This window comes from Parus major, chromosome 12 (assembly GCF_001522545.3).
Source record: "Parus major isolate Abel chromosome 12, Parus_major1.1, whole genome shotgun sequence".
In the NCBI taxonomy this organism is placed as follows: Eukaryota; Metazoa; Chordata; class Aves; order Passeriformes; family Paridae; genus Parus; species Parus major.
In genome coordinates this window covers 5340624-5358109 of record NC_031781.1, presented here as the reverse complement: position 1 = coordinate 5358109, position 17486 = coordinate 5340624, and the positions used below count along the sequence as shown (strand labels likewise).

Genomic DNA, 17486 nt, shown 5'->3' with positions numbered 1-17486 from the left:
CCGCGCCCACCCCGCCGCTCTGCCCGGCGGCTCCGCGAGGAGAGCCCGAGGCTCCGGCGGGAGGGCAGCCCGCGGGCTACCGAGCCAGTGCGGGCTCCCGACAGGTGGCCCCGCGGCGCCTCGCACCTGCGGGGGAAGGCGGCTACGCCGGGGTCTTGCGGGGCGAAGCCGCCGTTGCCGAGGAGACTCGTCCCGGCCGGTGCGGGGGAGCAGAGCGGCCCCGGAGCGGTGGCGACAGCGCGGAGGCGATGGCCGGGGCTGGAGGCGACAACCCCGGCCGACGGAGCTCTGGGCGGGGCGGACGGGGCGTGTTTCCGGCCAGCTCAGCAGCCGCCTTCCGCTCCGCCGCGACGAGCCCCGGTGGCTGCGGAGAGGCCGCGCCGAGCCCCGAGAACAGCAGGGCCCCGCCCGGGAGCGTGCAGACTGCTGCAAAGAGGAACGGGAAGAAGCCGGAGAAGCGCCGCCGCCATGCTGAGCGTGTTCCGCTCCATCCCCACGCAGATGGTAGGGCCCCACCGGGACGCTGCGGGCGACACGGCCGGTCGCGGGTTTAATGTCCCCTGCCCGCACGGCGACACGGGTGGGCGCAGGCTCAGCGCGATCTTGGCATGATAGATAGATAGACAGACAGACAGACAGACACATAGATAGATAAATAGATGGATGCACGGCTAGAGTGATGCAGGATGAATCCATGTAATTCCGGTTTTTGACCTGGGAGCTGGGATTCTCATGCTGTAAAAGAAGGTATTTCGCAGCTATGTAAGGGAAACCCCTCTGTGCTTTCCTGCCTCTGCTGTAGACGGACAGAGGGCAACGTGTACTCCCAGAGAGCCACGACTTTTAATGTCATGCAAACATAGATTTGTTGGGTTTGAAAGGAACCAGTGGAGATCATCCAATCCAAAGCAGGGTCACCAGATATTTGTCAGCCAAAAACACAGGTGCCACACACACCCTCTTGGGCACACTCTCTTCTGTGGTGATACAGCTTTTCGTATTGTTAAGGTGACTAAGTGATATTTTGAACTTGCATTGCACTTACCCATATCAGACAGTGCTTGCTTCTGTTTCTAGGTGATGTGGTCAAGCCTGCAGAGGAGGTGTTTTCAGCCACTGTAAGAAAAATAATTCCAATCTGGTTTGAAAGTTGAACAAAAACGCTGAGAACCCATGGTCAGGTAGACTGTAGGATCTAACCTGAAAGAGTTAAGTGGGCAGATCTTTGTTTTGAGTAACTGACTAAAACATCTCTTTCCACAGGACTACAAGGGCCAAAAATTAGCAGAACAGATTTTTCAAGGAATCATTCTTGTTTCTGCAGTAAGTATAGTAGACCAGTGAGTGAGAACATAAAAGACTATTTTATTTGCTGATATTATAAATATTTTTCTTATTGTTGGGGGTCACTAAAAGCTTTAAACAAAGAGGGGCTGTCATGGATTAAAACTTTTCATCCTCCTATCTTTTACTTTCCTTGCTGGCCTGCAATTTTGAAAAGGTTAAAAAGATGTATGAACTGTGCTTTTGAAAAACCTGTATTTTCCTACCTAAATCCACCCCCTGCAACTTAATCATGTCATGGTGGGGGAAAACGTTTTTCTTCATTTAAAGTTTGATTTTTTTATATATTCGTTTTTCCAGGTAATTGGTTTTATCTACGGGTACATCACTGAACAGTTTGGATGGACTGTCTACATAGTTATGGCTGGATTTGCTTTATCATGTTTGGTAAGAATGTTTTTTCCCTAAACCAAAAAAGACATTCACTGCTTAATCTGGAATAATTGCTAAATTGAGGGGCTGTCAGGACAGACTAATGCTTGCTATGCAATTCAGATTTATTAATACATATTTGTGCTTCCTTTGATCTGTATAAAGTGCTTTGCAGCCCATTAAGTTCTTTTTTTAAAATGCTAGCAGAATTTTTGCAATTTAATGCCACTTTTGAGTTCATTTTTCACTTCAATAAAAGTTGAAGTCAAGTTCAGCTGACAGCATTGGTAACAGAAAAGACAAGGAGGCTTTCTGTGCAGTGTCATGACAATTTTGCAGCTGTTCCTGCCCTGAGGAGAGACAAGGAGACAGAGTATGGAATTTCAGGAGTAATTCCTTTTCCATGCACGAGAAGTGTCCCATTCCTACTGGGGCACTTCCAATCCAGTTTTACATTTGGTTCTTCTACCTTTCAAGTCTTCAGATACAGCATGATTTGACCAATCACTACCCAAGACACACACACAGTGCACTGTTGAAAAGCCCCTATAATTCTCTGGCATCATCATCCATCTGCTCCTTACTTAAACATCCCCAAGTCAGCCTGGTTGCAGTTACTTACCAGTGATGCCAGGCAAGGGGAGGGTCTCAGTGCAGTGTGGGAGGTGCTGGAATGCTGCTGTCACCTCAGGAGTCCAGGGGTGTCCTTCTTTCCTCAGAGGGGGTGCTGTCCTCCTCCTTGCAAGAGCCTGGGATGCTTTAGTCATATACTTAAGCACGACTTGGAATGCAAACTGTAAATGTATATGAAATTCTATGAGTTGTATTAGGACTAATAGATAATTAGGGATGAAGATATTCCTAAGAAGCTGTACAGAACAGCTCTTTAGCATCTCGATGTCCATGTTCTGACTCCATTCCTTTGCCCTCAGCTGACACTCCCTCCGTGGCCCATGTACCGCCGCAATCCCCTCAAGTGGCTGCCTGTCCAGGAGTCAGGCACAGAAGAGAAGAAGGCAGCAGACAGGAAGCCAAAGAGACATTCTAAAAGCTAAAAATTTTGGTTTCCAGGTTGTTACTTTGTTAATTTTTTGTTAAATTAATTTCCACTGAGAAATACTTCTTTGGCTTAGTGTTTGGGTTGGTTTTTTTGTTTGTACTTTGTATACAACCAAGCTCTGCAGGGAGCATGAAGGCTGGAAATTTGGTCTGGAGTTTCAGGGAAGTCCTTGGGAATACAGGGAATGGGGGATTAACTTCAGAAGGCTACTGGCGGTCACACCTCAAGTATTTCACCAAAAAGGAACACAGTGAATCAAATGAATTCTAGTTAATCTGTTACCATAGCTGAAAAGATAATAAACAGCTGGACTTCTACTGAAATATTTCTACCTGTGTGTAAAACAAGCTGTCAGTAGTGCCTGGTTGTAACAAATACTGTGAAATGGTACATACCCCACAGACCTGAAAATAAGTGTGCAGAGGGCCAGTTTTTGTTTAAAATAAATTTCCCTTGGAAAAACAAGTAAGAATAGCTCTTGAAACATTGTGACTTGAGCATGTAGTGTGTGAGAAGCAGCAGGATCCATAGGTAAAGGCATTTTATTTTACTACTGTCATGTCAGAATGCTCCCTCAGAGCTGCTGGAGGTTACAGTATTTTAGCTACAGGCAGGAAAATACACAGGTTGTTAATTTATAATTTTATTTTACAAATTCAATTCCCTTTGACTTCTTTATTATTTAAAAAACATGTGCTTTTCCTGTGGGAAAACAGATGGTACACAACAATGTCTGGGGGCTGTAGCAAGACACTCTGGATGCAAAGAGAAATAAGTATTTTATATTTTCCCTAAGTGATTCTGGTCTTGGGCACTTTCATTCCTAAAAGGAATTAGTATTTGTAAGGCAAAGGGATTTCTCCAGCTGGGACCATAGTAACCATGGCTGCATTCCTTTCAGACATTTTCAGACTTATTTTATCCAGTTACCAAATGCTTTCCTCCACCTTGGTGACTGTCTCAGCAACAAAACACAAGAACAAAGTCTCTCTACAGGCAGTACAGCTGCCCCCTTCAGCACTTGGACTTGGCAATTTACACAACCTAAAGACCTTGAGTTCCACAAAAATTAGTAATTGTCTCTTCATGCTAATTTTTGAGAACAATCTGATGTAATAGATTATAGTTTACCACATCAGAGCCTTGGCAAAGATTTTGTTTTGTACTTAGTATGAGAACCCCACACCAAAAACCTTTTTTTGCTATCACAAATTCAAACCAGAACATAATTTTTTTGACACTCCTTAGTATACAAAACTTGGTATCCAGCCCTATTTGCATCTATGAAAAGCAACTTTTTAAGGGACTAAAAACTAAACTAAACAGCTTCTCTTCTGAGAAACTGATAGCCTGGTTCACATTTTAACATTAAAAATATTACTACAAACTGTAACATTTTCTGCAAGTTCACCTCCTTATTCCAGCAAAGGAGATCAATGGATAAATGTGCTTTGTAAGCTGATCCAGTCTATCAAAGGAGCTAGAAAACAGTTCTTTTCTCCAAGAAAAAGATTCTGGTCAGAGCTTCACATTTTCTTCAAGGAATTTCAGGTGCCGAGCCTTTGCACTGTAACTTCCGTACTTGTCTCCCATGTGCTCCCGCAACTGCAGCTGTTGAGAACACACACAGAACAAAACCCACAACATTTACTGGCATTGAAAATAAACAGAAACCAAAATATTAACAAAAAAATACCAAAGCACTCAGCTGAAAGAAGCATGTGAAGCTTGGAAATGTAGGTGAGAGAGAAGAAAAATTAACATGGTTGTTGTCTAAAAGCATGAGACTTTCAAATGCCACCCAAAATTTAAAATACAAGATCATCACAGGTTACAAACAAATACTGCCTGGGTAAGTGTAACCAAGTTTTGAATAAAAGGAGCTGCAGGTATTTCTCATTCACCTTTATTAGGCATTGATGTTACATTATTTCTTATTTTGGACATAAGGGGCATAAGGCAAGTAATCTAAAGGCAAAAATTTGAGAAAAGAAATTATTACTGGAGAAACAGCAAAGAGTAAAATTATTTGCATCCCTCACACCTTCCCCAACTCAGGGACCATGGTACAATTCTAAAGCTTTGATGGTTTCTGAAGAAGTTGTAGTTGAACATAGTCTACACCTACAATCAAATTCAAGAGTAAAAATTACAATATTATGTAATTGCCTGCCCATGGCTACATAAAGACTTTCTGGAATCAAGGTTTACCCTACCACAATAGGGTAATGATCCTGCTCGTTTATCTAGGTTTATAAAGAAATTAAACCATTCTATTTTGAAAGACATTCACCTCTCTTTTTGCTTCATCATCTTCTTCCATGATTCTGTACACCTTCTCAAGAAGTTTCACTCCCAATCCTTGCACCACATCAGATCTCAGGATTTCAACCATTCTCCTAATCTTGTAAGGGACCAATAACATATCTATTAAAAATAAAATACAATCAAAAAATCAGTGCAGTAGTAATTACTTTCAGTACAGACAATTTTCATGTTCTGCAAAAGAATATGGGATGGCTCTTAAGTATTACCACAGAATCCCAGAGCAACAGACCTGAAGGAATCTCTTCCATTTTTAATTCCTCTGATTCATCAGGTGACTTTCCATGCAAAATCAAAGTGTCTCGATATTTTCTATGAAGTTTAAACTCTGGGGCTGGGGTTGAGGTTACACAGCACTCAGAGTTCTCCTTGGAGTCCATTTTCAGTGTCCATGTCATCAGCTGCACTAAGTCATTCATTTCATTCACACTGCTTTTCCTGGGAGAGAAGGAAGAAATAATTCAGTCACCATCATAATGCAACTTCCACTCTATGTTCCAAGGGCGTGCAATGAGTTTATTGAGACCCTAGTAAGTATTCCATGTTATATTCTTTGTTGTGATACAGTTTTATCAATAGCAACATCAGCACTATTTCATTTAACAAAGGCTCAGAGCCCTGTCACTGCAAAACTCCACAATCCTACTGGCTACTGCTGACTGGTAATGCAACAAATTGCATCTTTTGAAAGCTGCTTACACTGACAGAAATCAGAGATAAATTCAGCCTCATTTACAGTGGAAAGGAAGCATATTGGCACTTTTTAATTTGTACTTTTAATGCATCCTGAAAGTAGATGTCCTTTGGTGCTGGAAGATTGGTTTCCTGGGAAGCTACAGTTCACAAAATCAGAAGTAAACAATCCCATGGCCCAGAAAGTTCAGCATGGAAAGTGTACAGTTACAGAGGGACAAGAATTCAATGGGGCTGTTTTATGCATCATGCATCACATACTTCTTCAATCACTCACTATGCGGAGATAAAGTGTGATTTTTTTTACACTCCAAGTCAAGGTCCAGTCTGGCACAGTATTAAACAAAATCCTTACTTCTCCTTGGAATCACCATCAGACTTGTCTGTAGAACTTGTGGAAGAGCTTAGCTCATCATCAGACAGGCAATGGGCTTCTCTCTTTCTCTAAGGGAAGAGGGAATAAATAAAAATATTCTAATAGCTGAAAGTAATTCAGCAGTATAATGGCATAAATTACTGTTCCTACATGGAAGCAATTCTTTTGACAAAGTTTACCTGAGAAATACTGGGATCTGATGAAGACTGAGGAACTTTAACACAATTTTCCACAAGTGACTTCGCTTCAACTACTGCACCATTTAATGCCTGTCTCGCTGGAACCACTGGAAGGATGACATTTTGAAAATATTTACAACTAAGCTGTGTATATTCTGAATTAGTTCCATGCTCATGCAAGAAAAAAATCTATTGCCTAGCAGAAGGCAGGCAAGGAGGTAGGTATTTTGCTAATAGAAAACACTGAAACTTCTGTCTGAAAGTGAATATTCTACATTTCATGTACATTGCAAAGATAAATTGTCAACACAGAACACAATTGAACATTACTAAAAAGCAGAAAAATACTGACATGTTAACAGAACTTCTTATTTAACAAAGAACTACCCCCTTAGTGCACCATTCTGAAGATGGCAGTGAAGAACAGGCAAGTAGTTGTCATTTCTTCATGAAGAAGTTATTAGCCCACTTACACATAAACTGTTAACATATAAACATAAAAATTACCAGAGGGAAGCATCTCCCGAGACTGTTTCAGCCTCCTCCGTTCTCTTGCTGACAAGGGCCGCTCCTTCAAAGGAAGTTAATTTGATATTAATTTGCAATCACCATTATGGCTTTAGTTTTCTAATCACCTATTAAGCAAAAAATCCTTTTCAATTTATATGGGAGAGGGAGCTATTATTTAATGTTTAATTATTTATTACAAAACTGTCTTCAATGTGACCAGTCTGAACTCCAGAAAAGGGGCTTCTGACCTGCAAGGCTCAGCAAGGCTCATCCCACACTGAGCAGGGCTTCCCCTGAGGCAGGAAGCTACTACACATTTCTTTACTCACTGTGCACACACTCATGGAAAGAACTGCTCAGAAGGAATGAGACAAAAGCAAGTAGACACAGTTTTCATCACTAACCTTTGGAATGGCTGCTTGGCTGGATTTGGCACTATCTGCAGGCTCAGGGTGCTCTGTACCCCTCTGGGCTGTCTTTGCGGTCACATCAGAAGGAACAGGTAGAGGCCGAGGAGAAACTGCTCTGAACTTGACAGAGAAGTAGGCAATAATTTATTATTTTTTTATTATTAAAAGTTTAAGTACTCTGTAATCTAGAAGACATTTTTGCATGGTACAGCTGAATGCCAGAGATTTTGAATCCTACTGTAACCTCTTCACATCTCCCAGTTTGACCCTTCCCTCTCTACATCTCTGCTTGTGTCCATTTCCCTTCTTTCCATCCTGACATCCCCCTCCTCCCAGACTATTTTTCAGCCAAGGCCTTTGCAACAACTGTCCCCACCCCCAAATAGCAAAACCCAAAAAGAAAACCAGGTTATCAGTCACCAGTCACCCCTTTCTCTAGCCTTTTGCCTTTCTCCAAAGAAACCTCCCTGCTCAGTGTGGAAGAACTGACAGGAGCTCTATCCTGTGTGCATGACAAGATTTTCTTCCCACAGTTTGCACTCAGAAGCTCAGGGCAGCCATCACTCATCTGTTCTAAAGCACTACTAAACCACTACCCAGCACAAGTAGCCTTATCCACAAAGATACTGACTTGTAGTCACAAACAAGTGTCCTAATGGAATTTCCTAGGAAAGAGTGCAACCCAGTAAAGGCACAGCCCATCTGGTACACCCACCTTATCCCTGTGAGGTACTGGGATTTTCAAATATTTACTCAGGCTGCTTCTAAGTCACCTTCAGTGATGTGCATTTGTTACCACTGAAGTTATACAGACACACATGAAACAAGAACAGCATTAAAACACCCACCCTTTTTTAGAAAAAAGGTCCCACGTTTAAAGAGGAAAAACGCAGGAGTCTTAAAGGAAAGAGGAGAAGTATTTTTCAAGTATCTGCACCTTCTCTGAGCAGCCTTCAGCAAGTTCTCTCTTCTGCTGCTGCTGCTGTGAGAGAGAGGGTTCATTGACAGAGCTGTGAGGCTGTATGTGGAAGGTCATTTTTCCCTGAACATCTCCTGAAGCTCCATGACTGACATCATCCTAATAAGTAAAAGCATTTTTAAAAAAAATGCAGACTTGTCATTTCCAGATTTATACAAAAACACTTAAAAAACCCCCAAAACCAAAACAGGCCGCTTTACTACTTGGACTGCAACCACCTTAACATAGCTCAGGTACAACCACAATAAATTCTTACTTGAGAGATAAAATATCTGTTGTATCAGCATCTTTAGCTACTAAACCTTCAAAGAAGGACACTTACTTGAATTACAGCAGGAACAAAGGGTGCTAGCAGCTTTTCAGTAGAATCCAAGCTCTGCAAAAAATAATTATTTCTCATTAAAAATCTCATGGTAGACCAAAACGCAGTGAGAGGACAATCAGCACCATTAGTCCTCAAATCCAAATCAAGATCATTCAGGCCTATTTACAACATAGAACAAAAGTTACAAAACTATTCTTACCCTCTCTGTTGTCAGCTGGAAAACCAATTTTTTTTCCCCTGTAAAAACAGAATTCCAACAATCTAGATAGATGCAACCCCAAAACTACTTCAACCATATTGCCTTTGCAAATCTGAACATAATGCTCCTAACTAACTACTTAAGAATCTCAGTAATCACATCAGCAACATCCTACTTTGACAGAAAAACATGTGCAGAAGCTCTGTAAATTGTAAAAGCTGGCCAATGGTCAACTCTATTCCAAATAAATAATGCATTACCAGCTCAGTTTGCTTTTGGTCTTTTGATACAGGCTGCAGTAGTTTCAAAGTGTCATCATCATCTTCTACTGAATCAACAGAAGATGGCTGAGACTCAATACTTTCAGCTTTAAAAGCCTGTTTTGCTCTTTGCTGTTGTCCATCTTCCTTAATTGGTGGGTTATTAGATGTTATTTTAGAATGGCCTGGAACATGTAAATGCTTTGCTTTATTATTCTCTGGAATACTCTCACTGCCACGCTTCTCCCTTCCACACTTCATCCTCTCTGACATGGAGACATCAATGTTCACTCCACTGATGGTAGCTATGGAGTCTCCCAAGCTGGTCAGATCATTTTTGCTTGGTTTTCTTTCCAACTCAACAGCTGGTTTCTCTGAGGGACAAAATTTGGTGGCTTTACATTTGGTGACACAATCTTCTTCATCCTAGGATTAAAAGAAAAAAATTAAAAGTCGTTAGCTTTTGGGTTTTACACACATATGAAAGAATTCTCTAAGCACCTAAGGAAAATCAAGAACATACCAGAGCACATAAACTGAAAGGAAATTATGATCAATAACAGATTAGGAGCCTCAAAAAAGTCAATATCCACATTTTTAAAGAAACACAGATTTGCAAATGACCTCTTTCAGGTATTGGTTTATACACATGGAGTACACCTACTCTTCACCAGGACCATGAAAGAGAAGTTGTGCTCCCTTGGCTCTTTCCTAAGGGAAGAACAAGCACCAAGAGCTTTTAGGATGTGCTCCACCACATATATTCAGTATTTTAACATTGAAAGCTCAAACCCAGAACAGCAGACATATTACAGAAAACAAAAAACATACACAAGATTAACCATTACAAAAGGTTTGTTCTAACCACTGGAAAAAAGTTTAACAATAAACAATTTTGGTTGTGACTATAATTAGTTTATAAATATATGCTTTTGATTGGAAAAAAATATTACCACTTATCATAAAATATTTGAAAAATTATTTAATCCCAAATACTCCAAGAGTAACTCACATAAAACCAGGTATTGTTTACTTAACATCTTATAGATATTGCAATTAGCTACCCTGATCCACAGCTGTTTAATTACTTCCACTCTAATCTAAAAATAATTCCTTCCCTAATATGAATATTACACATTGCTGGAATTCAGATCTAATATTCTCAGGCATGCTCAAGGCACTTATAAAACTGAGATGTTTATCTAGAAATAGCAAGAGGGATTTGGGTTTTCTTGGCTTTTTTTTGAAGGTAAGAAATCCCGGTATCTTACAACTTTGTATTTTCTAGCTTGCTCAGAGGAGTGGTTTTGGTGTGTAACATTCCTGCTGTGAGATTCATTCTTTGCTGAGACGGCAGAACAAGGGTCTTTAGGCTTAGAATTCACTGTTTTCTTATGATTTCTAGCAGCTTTCCTGTAAAGAAAATGGAAGGTGCTCATTCAGTCACCATCAACAAAGTCTTAAAATATTTCTTTAGATTATACTAACTAAAAAAAAAACAAAAAACCCACTCTGCTGAAGAGCTATCATATGAAGAGTACCAGATGCTATGCACAATACCTTCATTTTCAGTTCTAGAAAAGAAGCTTAAAACCACAATTCAGACTCTACCAGCAATATACACTTGTTCTGCAGAGCACCAAGGTCAATTCTATCTGGAAGCAGTAAAATAACTGACTAAACCTGACAAAGAAAAATAACTTTATCAGTGTATATCAAAAGGAACTTGGTTTTTCAACTCCCAGATGATAAATGGCCTCAAGAGCCATATGGAAAGGTGTGTGTTTTCTACCAATTCTGTATTTCTAAGCACTACAAAGTTTTATTCTGAATTTGCAGAAAAAATATTTTCCATTCTAATTCCCTCATATTTTTCAAAGAATTCAAAGAAACTCATGTTCATATGCTTTGTAGCTGCACGTAACAAAATTTACTTTATCCTCCTGCTAAACCCAGGAAAAGTTGTAAAAAAAAAAAAAGACGACTATAACATGAATATTTTGCAGAGAATCTCTCAAATGAAAATGTCTTACACTTTTGTGGCTTCCAGAAACAAAGAAATCTGTTGTTTAATATATGGCTGTCGCAGGATGCTTTTCACACTAGGTCTTTCCTCAGGTTTTTTATTGAGCATAGTTTGTATTATTTCTACCAGCTGTGGGCTGTAATCCTTTGGCATGGGTGGCAGCTGTGAAAGGAAAGGGAAGCCTGATATTATTTAATATATTCATCAACAGGGGCTACTGCTACAATGTTTATTTGTGACCATTATGGTCAGCTACATAAAAAAATACGTATTAAAAATGGACTCATTATTCAAATGCTGAAAGTTGCCTGACCCCTTAATAATAAACAAAAATACTGAAATTCCCACTATGTGTCTAAGAACTGCTCCTAACTATTAATATGAACAATAGAAGTTCTGTAAATAGGCTTAAAAAATTATAAAAAAATAAATCCATATTAACTTCATTATATGCCAAAGCAAGAAGACACTTAAATAAGCTAATTGTCCATGAAAGGAAAATGGCATCACACAGTAATTTAATATTTATGCAATGTTTATGCAAAACCAGTCACCATCATAATGAAAACCAGAAGCAAATTAAGAAAGTCATCTCAGGACTTTGAAAATTAATTGGTATATTCATTACATTATGAGATAATGAGAAACTCTAGCCATATCTACAAGGGAATAACTCCCTTGGTCTGATATCACATCATCCAGCACCATGAAACAACAATCTTACATATGACGGTGTATATTACATGCAAGTATTTTCAACTCCATGCAATATTTCTGATTAGAAAAGATAATCTCAATTTCTAGATAGAAAATCCAAGCACACATAAGAAAACTCAGGAGTTTTTACCTTCCCTTCAATAATTCGGTAAGCCAAGGAGTTCATGTCCTTGGCATTGAAGGCGTGTTTCAGCGTTGCCATCTCATAAACACAGCAGCCCAAGGCCCAAACATCAGACTGAAAAAAGGGGAAGAGAAAATGTTTGAGAACTTCTTATTGGTTGCACAAGTTTTATCTTTGGACTTAGTTAACTGCTTTCAAAGAGGCTTTTAATGGCACTAAGCTAATTAAGACAAATTCCATTGCAAACTTTTAGCTTCAGTCTTACTCTTCCATTTTTAATTTTGATCAAGTGAACTATTTTCTTACAAACATCCCCGTATTTTCCCAAAAGGAAGTGTAGAAATTAGCTGTCTTTGGGGGGAGAGTTGCTTGCTTCCTTTCTTAGTACAATATCCAGCCTAACTGTAAATGAAAAATCTCTATTTTTCATTGGAAGAAGCTCCCCTCTCAGCTCTTGCTCATTACAGACACTCATAATTATGGTGTGTGTGGTTTACAGCAAGAGCTGAACATATTTGCTTTGTTCTATTTTAAATTCACAATAACACTGCTTATTCCTCTCATTAAAATTTCCTTTTCCTTTTTTTTGGGTTGTTTTTTAATGCTGCCATTATTTCTAATACAACTTTTGAGTGTAAAACTTCCTGTCTGCCATATAATAAATTCAGAAAGTGCATGTCTCTAACACAGACTGATACTTCTGTTCCCATTCTCTCTCTCTCCAGCTGTGAGAAGTACAGGCAGCGTGCTGAACACCTTGGCTGTGATAATTCAGCACATGCTATGAATTCCCAAACAGTTCCAGAAACAAACATTCCTACAAATCTCTCTCCTAATTTTTGTTTGGTCGTTGGGAAGATTAGAAGCACTTGGAAGCAATAAGAAACTCAAAACCACAGATAATGTAATGATCTCAGACAAATAAAGTAATCTTCCTAAGAAAATAGAAATGACATTTTCATACTGTACCTTGTAGTTGTAGGGTTTGTTAGAGAAGAGTTCAGGGCTCATGTAGTATGGGGTGCCTATGAGTGTGTTGGCCATGTCATATTGGTTTTCCAACACTCTGGCTATTCCCAGGTCTCCCACTTTGATTATATTTGTTCGTGTCAGGAAAATATTCTGAGTTTTAAGATCTCTGTGTAGAATGTGCTTTTCATGTAAATACTAGGGGAAAAAAAACCCACATAAATAAGGTTAATTAATTCCTAATTGGTTCTTTTACACTGAAAAGTAAAATTGCATTACACAAATCAAAAAAAGAAAACACAGAAGTGGAAGAAACATAAATCACTCTCAAGGTCAGGAGTGACCTGTTAAGGCAGTATTGGTGAAATAATATTAAAAGTGACTGATACAGACAAGGGCCCAAAACTTGGCACTACTTTAACCAAATTTAGCCAAAAGCATGGCCCTTGTAAATCAGCAGAAAAGAGGAAATCAAAATGTAAAGTTAAGACTGTAACTCACTTTCTGCTGCTTTCATTTCTTGACAGTCTTAGTCCAAAAAAATTTCAGAGGAAATTACAATGTGAGCTTTGTGTAAACAGGGAAGAAAATTAGTCATAATAAACAAGAGGCAGTACCCATAATTAGCGTATTTTTGACCGTGACAGCCAACTTTTAGATAGAATTTTCTGTCCAATTTCTTATTCTTTAATGTTAACATCTATATCTGGTCTTTATTGCTGTCACAATTGCCTTTAAAGTTTGATAACCTCCAATTACAAATTTAAAAGAGTAGGATATGGCTCAATAGAAATAATGCATTAGTAGTCTAAATTTACCATTAAAAACAGCAATAAAAAGACTGAACACAAAATGCTTCTGAAACATGCTTTTTTTCAGAAAAAAATGCATTTTGTAAATTTAATGTTAACTTTCAAAACAGAGAAGCATTTCAGATGATAGTTGCAAACACCCCAAAGGTAACCACTGTCTACTGTGCTACAGAGGTGTGGACATAAAGTATGTCAGCAATTTCTTACTTAAAATAGTTAATTTGACTGCAATAATCCATTTTTAATATACTAATAACCACGGTATTTAGATGCTAACCCAGCCAAACAGGAATCCAAAGGCTGCAGCTCAGCTGGAATTTTTAAATACCTATAAAGTCAAATTAAGATTATATCTGAAGGTGACAAAATTACATTTCATTGTACCTGCAGTGCCATGGCAATCTGGACAAACCACTCCACCACCTGATTCTCAGGCAAGAGTTTTCCCTTCTGCTCCTTGAGTTTGTGGTAGAGGTCTCCTCCCTCGCAGAAGCCCATCACAATGTAGAGGTGGCCATCATCCCCCTGCCAGGACTCTCTGTAGGTGACAATGTTGGGGTGTCTCAGCTGGGACAGAAGCTGTGCCTCTTGCTCTGCTGCTCTCCTCTCACGGCTGGAAGCACTTCTAAGGTTTAACTTTTTGATGACATACTGTAAGACACGGCAAGGTGTATGGTAAGAGATGAAAGTAACACTGCAGAAGCCCTAGGGAATTCCCCAGATCTAAAGGAAATGCAGTGTTTGAAATCTCCATTCATTATTCTCTATGGAGGCTGCAGTTTGGCTGAAAGTTATGCACAATTTCTTCTTTTCTACCCTTACACCACAGAAGTGAAAAAAGGTGTGTTCCATTTATCCACCTGAATACAACTCTGTTCAGGAATTTTGTGATGTTTTGCTTTCTTCTAACTAATGTTCACATTTCTCTTTCTCTCTTCTCTCTTTCTCTCCACACATTTTTCAGTATGTGACTGTTACTCATCTCTTAAGCCTGAAGTACCTGTTTGTGCGTCACAGTTACTCTCAAAAATGCCACATCAATAGTAAACTTTAATATATATAAAGAATGCAATCATATGCAAACAGAAGATAAAAGTCATCTGAAAGAGACAAAAGGTCTTATGCTCATTCCTAAATTTCTTTTATTCTTTATTAAGATGGATCAAGATTTTTTCAAAGCTACATACAAAAGTTGTTATCTACTTCCTTAATATGTACTACAGAAAATGTAATTCTAAGGAATTTCAGGTTTCAGCAAAAACACTCACGAAGCTGAAGATGAGACAATAAAATCCATAGAACACTTCCATCACCCACAATACCAATATTTAGGTCTGACTCTGGCCCTATCCTGATAAGAATTTTGTAGGACATCACTTTAGGGCATCAGCTTTTCACAGAACAATCATGTCATGGTTACATGGTTTGAACATGCTCTTATTGGAGAGGTTTTAAATCAAAACATTTAAAATATTTTTACTTGCTGAATTTTAGCATCCTCAGAGATGGTTCAGTGTCTGTTCTCCAGGCTGTGCCTATTAATTAGCCCAGCACATTTAATAAGTGCTGAGGAGATGTCCCTATATACCAAGGGAACCAATTACCCAGGAAATCTACAGCACCTCATGATTTTGTGTTTCAGAAGCCTGCTGGATAGAACCTGTGATGATGCAAAGCTTCCAGGAGGAATATCACAAAGCTAATTGTGTACAGCATCCCCTAATTTCAAAATAAAATAGAAATGCTGCTACTACTGTGTTCTTTGTGACAATTCAACTACAAGTCTATCTCCGGGTATGGATATCATTTAAGCTTATATTAGCATGTTTTAGAAAATGCACACCAAAATGCAAAAAATACATGTATTAGCCTTACTTTAAACCTGACATTGATTATATTTAGTTTAATGAGCATGTTTTCCTGGTAAGATTCTCTACTGAAGTCTATTGCCATGCTCTTCCACCTTATTTGATACCAAATTGTGTATGAATTCCATTTTGTTTTGTTCTAAACACTTAAAGCTACTTGACCTTCTCCACAAAAATCCAGCAGTTAACAGCAAATATGCTTAAGTAAGACAGAATTTCTTTCACAGAACATGTGGCACTGTGCCAAAGCCACAACAAAAAATCCTGATCATGGTGCTACAGAACAAACTTTGTAAAAGTTGGCAAAAGATAAAACACAGTAAACCACACCAAATATTTATAAAGCAACTACAAAGAGGAAGCAAGGCTCTTGCCAGTGCTACTGACCAGCAGCACCACAATGAAATCCAAGGACCTGTATCCGAGTGAAAGTGACCTCAATGAACTGTTTACTTTTAGGATGAGGTGAGCAACTCTTTGAGGACATTGGACTGTGCACCGTGGTGATGGCCTGGAGGGAACAAGTCCAGCCATCACTGCTAGCCAAGGCAGGGGTCACAGGGATTTGCCTCGGGATTCCAAGCAGGGAAGTGCCCTCATCCGAGAAGGACACACCCTCTGATCCCTGCTGGGAACAAACCTCCCATCACCTCCAGTAAAACCCCGGGCATCAGGCTCACCCAGGAGGTTCCTGTGGCACTGGTCTCTGGATGTTCTCCATCCCCATTCTTTGCCTTCTCACATTTCCTATTGAACACCTCTGCTTTGGCCAGACTAGACAGATTATTTCAGTTTTCCAACAAAAATACTTGTGCTTCTACTCTGATGCAAACAAAACCTTCCCGGGAAGAGTCGTCTCCACACCTTTAACTCAAGTTCTTATAGACAAGGGAAGAGAACGGAAACATCAGCTCGAGTGGCTGCAGCCACACGCCAACACCAGATGATGATCACAGCCACACCCGGACACACGGTGACGGTCACAGCCCCACCCTGACACCTGGCCGCAGTCACACCTGCATCCCCACACGTTGCCATGTCCTGGTCGTGCCCGGGGTGGTCACGGGCCACAGCTGGGTACGGGTCACAGCTGTACAGACGCCGCAACACCCACAGCCCAGCCCCGGCCATTCCCCTCACGCCGAGCCCCGTCCGCCGCCATGCCCAAACCCCGCGGCCCAGCCCCTCTCTACCTGCTTGCGGTCCTGGCGGTGCCGCGCCAGGCTCACCTCCCCGTAGCTGCCCTTGCCCACGGCCCGCAGGAAGCAGTAGGCAGCTAGGGGCATCCTCCCACCGCCGGGCCCGGGCAGCACCCGCTGCCATAGAGATGCCCGGGGCGGCCGCGGCCATGGAGCGCCCGGCGCGCAGCTTCCCGGCGCGGGCGCGGCGCCGCCGCGGCCATTTTGGAAGCGGGCGCGGCGGCCATGTTGAGAGCGGGCAGCGCGGCTGAGGGAGCGAGCCCGCCCCTCGCTGCGGCCCCGGGACAGCGCCGTCCCCTCAGCGCCCCGCGTGCCGCGTGTGCCCGGCGGGCTGCTCCGCCACACCCCTGAGCTGAGCACCCCACAGCCACACGGCTGTGCCACAACGCCTGCCGTGAGCTCCGGCTCCACAGAACCATCCCGTCCCTTGCACCTCATAACACTGACTGCAGGAAAACCAGAAAATAGAATGTTTTGTTTTCCCTGAGCACGTAACTCCTAGTCCTCGAAGTCTGTCTTTCATTAACGGGTGAAATGAAGCAGTTTCATGCATGTTCTTCATGGTATTGTGGGTGATGAAAGTGTTCTATGGATTTTATCGTCTCAACTTCAACTTCATGGATGTTTTTGCTGAAACCTGAAATTCCTTAGAATTACATTTTCTGTAGTACATATTAAGGAAGAAGATAACAACTTTTGTATGTAGCTTTGAAACAATCTTGATCCATCTTAATGCTAA

At 40.8% G+C, this 17486-nt stretch overlaps 3 protein-coding genes across 4 annotated transcripts in view; 1 reads left to right on the top strand and 2 right to left on the bottom strand.

Annotated features, from left to right (window-relative positions):
• Nucleotides 1–268, bottom strand: part of GLT8D1 (glycosyltransferase 8 domain containing 1) — a 6933-nt gene extending 6665 nt beyond the window's left edge. Inside the window, exon 1 of the mRNA XM_015640709.2 lies at nt 127–268. The gene's annotated coding sequence lies outside the window, so the exon portion shown is untranslated. The remainder of the gene's footprint in view (nt 1–126) is intronic.
• On the top strand, nt 173–3241 carry SPCS1 (signal peptidase complex subunit 1). Of its 2 annotated transcripts, XM_015640710.3 has the most exons (5): nt 173–504; nt 1078–1118; nt 1264–1323; nt 1645–1731; nt 2649–3099. In XM_015640710.3, exons 1-5 carry the CDS (start codon nt 249–251, stop codon nt 2769–2771), a joined length of 567 nt encoding a protein of 188 aa, XP_015496196.1. In that variant the 5' UTR covers nt 173–248; the 3' UTR covers nt 2772–3099. The 2 variants fall into 2 exon arrangements, with proteins under 2 accessions (XP_015496196.1, XP_033373305.1); XM_033517414.1 differs by lacking the exon at nt 1078–1118 and having other exon boundaries at nt 318–504; nt 2649–3241.
• A 61-nt stretch (nt 3242–3302) lies between these two features.
• NEK4 (NIMA related kinase 4) lies at nt 3303–16918 on the bottom strand. The gene is made up of 16 exons (XM_015640706.3): nt 16742–16918; nt 14065–14331; nt 12869–13066; nt 11906–12013; nt 11066–11220; nt 10304–10445; nt 9033–9458; nt 8571–8624; nt 8207–8347; nt 7264–7389; nt 6857–6920; nt 6350–6456; nt 6150–6238; nt 5334–5539; nt 5070–5203; nt 3303–4387 (listed from the first exon to the last, which is right to left on the bottom strand). The coding sequence occupies exons 1-16, from the start codon at nt 16832–16834 to the stop codon at nt 4295–4297; spliced, it is 2403 nt and encodes an 800-aa protein (XP_015496192.1). The 5' UTR covers nt 16835–16918; the 3' UTR covers nt 3303–4294.
• Between the last annotated feature and the right edge of the window lie 568 nt (nt 16919–17486).

Excerpts from the sequence above, each read along its gene's own strand:
- SPCS1 (XM_015640710.3), top strand. The coding sequence starts at position 249 with ATGGCCGGGGCTGGAGGCGACAACCCCGGCCGACGGAGCTCTGGGCGG. Across the intron at positions 505-1,077 it reads GCTCCATCCCCACGCAGATG|GTGATGTGGTCAAGCCTGCA; the intron begins GTAGGGCCCCAC and ends TTCTGTTTCTAG. Across the intron at positions 1,324-1,644 it reads GAATCATTCTTGTTTCTGCA|GTAATTGGTTTTATCTACGG; the intron begins GTAAGTATAGTA and ends TCGTTTTTCCAG.
- NEK4 (XM_015640706.3), bottom strand. The coding sequence starts at position 16,834 with ATGCCCCTAGCTGCCTACTGCTTCCTGCGGGCCGTGGGCAAGGGCAGC. Across the intron at positions 14,332-16,741 it reads ACCGCCAGGACCGCAAGCAG|TATGTCATCAAAAAGTTAAA; the intron begins GTAGAGAGGGGC and ends CGTGTCTTACAG. Across the intron at positions 6,239-6,349 it reads CAGATCCCAGTATTTCTCAG|AGAAAGAGAGAAGCCCATTG; the intron begins GTAAACTTTGTC and ends CTCTTCCCTTAG.